General features: G+C 35.5%; 1 protein-coding gene across 1 annotated transcript; it reads right to left on the bottom strand.

Annotated features, from left to right (window-relative positions):
• Window positions 1-1013: 1013 nt before the first annotated feature.
• On the bottom strand, window positions 1014-3679 carry LOC112639128. The gene is made up of 3 exons (XM_025412093.1): window positions 3317-3679; window positions 1751-2128; window positions 1014-1256 (listed from the first exon to the last, which is right to left on the bottom strand). Exons 1-3 carry the CDS (start codon window positions 3677-3679, stop codon window positions 1014-1016), a joined length of 984 nt encoding a protein of 327 aa, XP_025267878.1.
• Between the last annotated feature and the right edge of the window lie 1234 nt (window positions 3680-4913).

Below are 4913 nucleotides of genomic sequence, written 5' to 3'. Positions count from 1 at the left end.
GCCAGGCGCTCGGGCCGGGTTTGATGTAGGGGGGGGGGGGTTTTCTTCTAACCATCTGGTGGTCACAGGGCGTCCCCATTCTTTGACTAAGTACGTCATGTCGACATGTAGATATTCTTCCAGGCAGTATAGGCATGCCCATGCGGGGCTGACTCATAAGATTATGCTACAGATCGTGCAAGTTGTTTGATGTTCGGCTGAGATTTAATGGATCAAATTATGCAGTGGTACTAACATGTACTGTTGTCTGTAGTTCGATAGTATTGCCACAAAGCATTCCTTGATGTCTTGAAAACGTCGTCTCTTGTTATGGTGACGCACTAGAGTTCAACTAGGTTGCGATAGTCATTGTGATTCGCTCTTTGTCCATCAAGGAATTGCATTTTGAGAAGCCTCGCGAAGAGAGGGAAAAAAAGGAAGAAGGGGAAGGGGGTAATAACCAGCTTTTCTGATAATCAAGCGATATTCATTAATGAGAGAAAAAGCGGTTCCACTCCTTCGCGCTCCTTAGAGTGCTAAAAAGAATATCAGTCTTATGTAAAATTATGATAAATCAATGATAACTCTATAACTAAGATTCCTATAAAATGTTTATAATTTTTGTATAACATGTTTTTATGTATTTGTATATGTATATAATCATTCTCTTCTCTTTTGAATATGAATATTCTACTTGAGTAAATATATGATTTTATGTAATTTAATTTTTTCGTTATTTAAGTTTTTTTTTTTTTTAAGAATGATTATATAGGGTATACGTAAGATAATAATTAATATAGAGTATACGTAACATAATACTTAATATAGAGTATATACGTAAGATAATAACTAATAATATGGAATACTTAATAATGTATGGAATGTGTTCCATCGTTTTTTATACGGTTGGAATTACATTTACAGCTACACTAGTACTAAGTTGAGCGTGACCTAATAAAATAAGTGCGTCGCGAAGAGAATATGAAGTGGTCGGAGGTATGCCTTCTACGTTTAATTTAACCAGTGCCGTCCCTTCATTGAGGGGGCGGACTATATGGATCCATCTTTTTCGTCCTTCGAGAAGTAGTCGGCAGAGATCCTTGGTTTCTTTTGGCCAGGTTTGGATGTTCTGGACAGGACCGGTGTAGACTAAACCACAGGTTATAGTTTGCCAGGATAACTCCTTGAATCTGTCCTCCAGAAGGTAGACATCGCACATACGCCGCCAGATTGATCGGCCCCAGTACCCTAGGTTGATTTTGATCATCCAGTTCGTCCTATTAATTCTTTTTATAATGCCCCGCCGCCAGGTTTTACAATCCTTTATTGCGATGGCCATGTTTTCTTTGAAATCTTCGGACCAGATGTGTAGATAGGTGGCTTTCCTGACCATTAGAGTGGCCCTAATGGTCAAAATCAATCTAGGGGACTGGGGCCGATCAATCTGGCGGCGTATGTGCGATGTCTACACATCCTGAATTCTAATTCTTCCTTTAATTCTTTTAAATCTTTCTCGCCGTTTCTCAGTTCAACGCAGAAGAGGAGCGGTGATTCCACCTTGACTATTGTTACGTCCAAGCGTCCTCATGTTAAGAAATTTGTTTTGATGCTTTTGATCTCCATTTTTCTTTATTCTGTAGAGTGGTTAAAATTGCTTATGATAATAGAGTTTGATTTTTTTTCTTTATTGGCTTTTCGGTGGCTTGATGTGTGAAATTCGTAAGCGATTAGGATGTACTGTTCGATTATTTTTCTTTATCTTAATTTTTACATTATTTTTGTTAAGAATTTCTAAAACCTCGTGAGGTCCGGTATATTGGTTCCCGAATTTACCAAGTTTAGGATCTTTTAATAAAAATACTTGGTCTCCAGGCTTAAATGTCTGCGGATTTATTTTCTTGTAATGATTTTTTGATTTAGTTTTTGCTTGAATAACATTATCGCGAGCATTTCCCTGAATAGTGTGAAGTTGTGTGACGAGATTTATTAAGTATTCATCGTAGCTTGCTAGTTTATCTTCTAAAATAAGAGGTTCGTTGGATGGAATTCTTGCTATTTTACCAAAAACTAATTCGTATGGAGTATGCTTAGTTGCTTCATGTACGCTAGTATTGTAATTAAACATTGCAAGACCAACCCATCGGTCCCACTGTTTTTGTTCGTTCGCATATTGTTTTAAATATTCTCTTAATGTATGATGAGATCTCTCTAAAGATCCGTTTGATTAAGGATGGAAAGCTGTTGTTCGAAACTTGCGAATTTTAAATAGTTTAGCAATTTTTTTCAGTAATTTGCTAATAAAATTTCGTCCTTGATCTGTTAATATCGCCTTTGGTGCTCCGAGCACGCAAATGAATCGATCTACGAAAGCTTCTGCGATGGTCTCGGAAGTCTGATTTGGTAGCGGTATTCCCATACAATATTTTGTTAATTGATCTTGTAGCGTTAAAATATATTCGTTGCCTCTCTCGGTTTTCGATAATGATCCTACGATATCCATAGCGACCTTGTCGAAAGAAGATCCTGGTGTGTCTGTAATTATCATAGGCTGTTTAGTTTTAACTCGAACGAGTTTTTTGAGTTGACATTGTAAACATTGCTGGATGTATCTTTGAACGTCGGCTTTCAAGTTCTCCCAATAATAGTTATGTTTTATTCTGTTGTAAGTCTTTGTAACGCCACGGTGTCCTCCTGTGAGTAGGCAGTGCATCTCTCCAATAATGACAGTTCGTAAATCTTTAGGTGGATATTTGACTAATCCATTACATATAATCAATTTAACGGGTATATTAACGAATGTTGACAGAAGTCGTGATTTAATATTATTCCATGGTACGTTATTAATTGTTTCCGTTTTTGCAATACTAATTGTTTATAATTTTAAATCTTGAATGATGTCGCGTAGATTATTTACGGTGATTGATATTTGGTTTAAAGTCATTGTAGGACCCTCCTGTTGTCCTTCTATAATAGGCAAAGCTATGTGGTAGTAGTTTTTATATTTTATGGCTTTAGGTTTGCCTAGAATAAGGGACCCAAGATTTGGAAGACTGTTCCGCTCGAAGAGTTTTTGTGAGCCTGAATCTAAAGGTTTTCCGTTGGTGTCAACAAAATACATTACGTTATCTTTTCGTAAAAATAATAATTCGCGACTTTCTATGACATTACTTTTGTTTTCAATAGATTTCGTTCTTGCTTTCCGTAAATTTAGGTTGATAATTTCTTCTTCTTCTTCTTCTTCTTCTTCTTCTTCTTCTTCTTTATCTTCGTTTTTATCTGGTGGGTTTGTTCGTCTTTCGATATCTGGAAAATTTTTATTTTGTTCCCTTTGATTTACAGTTTGGCTTCGGGTTTGTATTCGATCTTGTTTGGGTGGTGGTGGTTCGTTTTCTTCGGCAGATGGTGTGGCATTAGTATGGTCATAAAACGGTTCGTCTGTTTCAGTATCTGAAAGGTATAAATGAAAATCGTCTTCGCTTTCTCCCTCGTCGTCGGATTCTTCTAACATCCTAGAAATTTTTTCTGCATCTTGCGAATTATTAGGATTCAGTGGTTTATATTTTATGATATTACATTTTGTTTCCATGATATTTACAGGGTTCCGTGATAGTGCATCTGCATTTACGTTAGTTTTTCCGGCTTTGTATACAACATCATAATCGTACTCTGATAGTTTCAGTCTCCAGCGTAGTATTCGCATGTTTGCGTTTTGTGCATTCTTGAACCACGTTAAAGGTTTATGGTCAGTAACTAAAGTAAATTTTCTTCCGTATAAGTATGGTCTGAAATGTTTTACTATAAACTATGGCTATAAATGTTTTACTATAAACTATGGCAATAAACTATGGCTAGGGCTTCTTTTTCATAAGTGTCATATTTTACTTTATTATCTGTTAGAGTGCGTATGCGATCGGTCGGTCTCTGTTTATTTCTCCTTGTGATAGGATTCCGCCTATGGCTATTGCTGAAGCATCTGTAATCAAAATGAATTGTTTCGAGAAATCAGGATATTGCAATACAGATTCTTTGCATAATTCTTGTTTCAAGATTTTAAACGATTCTTCTTGTTCGGATGTCCATTCGAAATTTGTGTTGTTTTTTAATAAGGATGTTAACGGTTTGGCAAATTCAGAGAAATTAGGTATAAAACGTCTGTAATATCCGGTAAGTCCTAAAAATTGTTTAATGTTTTTCGGCGTTTTCGGTCTCGGAAATAATTTCACAGCTTCTAATTTTTTTGGATCTGGTTTTACTCCATCTTTGCTAATTACATGTCCTAAATATGTTACTTCCGGCTTCAAAAATTCGCACTTGTCAGGCTGTAGTTTTAAATTAGCTTTTCGAAGACGTTCTATTAAAGCATTGTATCTATTAAAGCATTGTATTAAAGCATTGTATTTTCTTTCATGTTCTTCTAATGATTTGGCATAAATAACTATGTCATCCATATATACAAATAATTCTTCGCCTTGTAGTCCTGTTGATACTAAATCCATTAAGCGTTGAAAAGTAGCCGGAGCGTTTTTTAAGCCGAAAGGCATTCTATCGAATTCGTAATGTCCGAAAGGAGTCGTAAAAGCGGTTTTGTGACTGTCGGCAGGATCCATTTTTATTTGATGAAATCCAGATGCGAGATCGCATATGGAAAAATACTGCGCTCCCCCTAATTGATCTAGTATATCAACAAATCCCTAAAAAATTACCCTTTTAAAAAAAAGGTAAAAAAAGGTGCTAAGTCCGCGTAAAAAACAGTATATGTATTTGCAAAATAGTGTATTATTAACTGTAAAAACTACTGTATTGTATATCCTACAAAAATAATGATATCAAAAAAGTTGCGCTAAGTGAAAATAAAAGCTTATAAAAATACTTTAACCAAAAAAAGTTATACAAAATAGCTGATTTAATTTTCTACATTATATCCTAGAAAAATC

Source organism: Camponotus floridanus, unplaced genomic scaffold (assembly GCF_003227725.1).
Source record: "Camponotus floridanus strain SB8 unplaced genomic scaffold, Cflo_v7.5 scaffold471, whole genome shotgun sequence".
NCBI lineage: Eukaryota > Metazoa > Arthropoda > Insecta > Hymenoptera > Formicidae > Camponotus > Camponotus floridanus.
This window is presented reverse-complemented; position numbering and strand designations above follow the sequence as displayed.

Excerpts from the sequence above, each read along its gene's own strand:
- LOC112639128 (XM_025412093.1), bottom strand. The coding sequence starts at position 3,679 with ATGCGAATACTACGCTGGAGACTGAAACTATCAGAGTACGATTATGAT. Across the intron at positions 2,129-3,316 it reads TACAAACCCGAAGCCAAACT|TGGGACCGATGGGTTGGTCT; the intron begins GTAAATCAAAGG and ends GAACAAAAACAG. Across the intron at positions 1,257-1,750 it reads AAATTCTTAACAAAAATAAT|GACGAACTGGATGATCAAAA; the intron begins GTAAAAATTAAG and ends AAGAATTAATAG.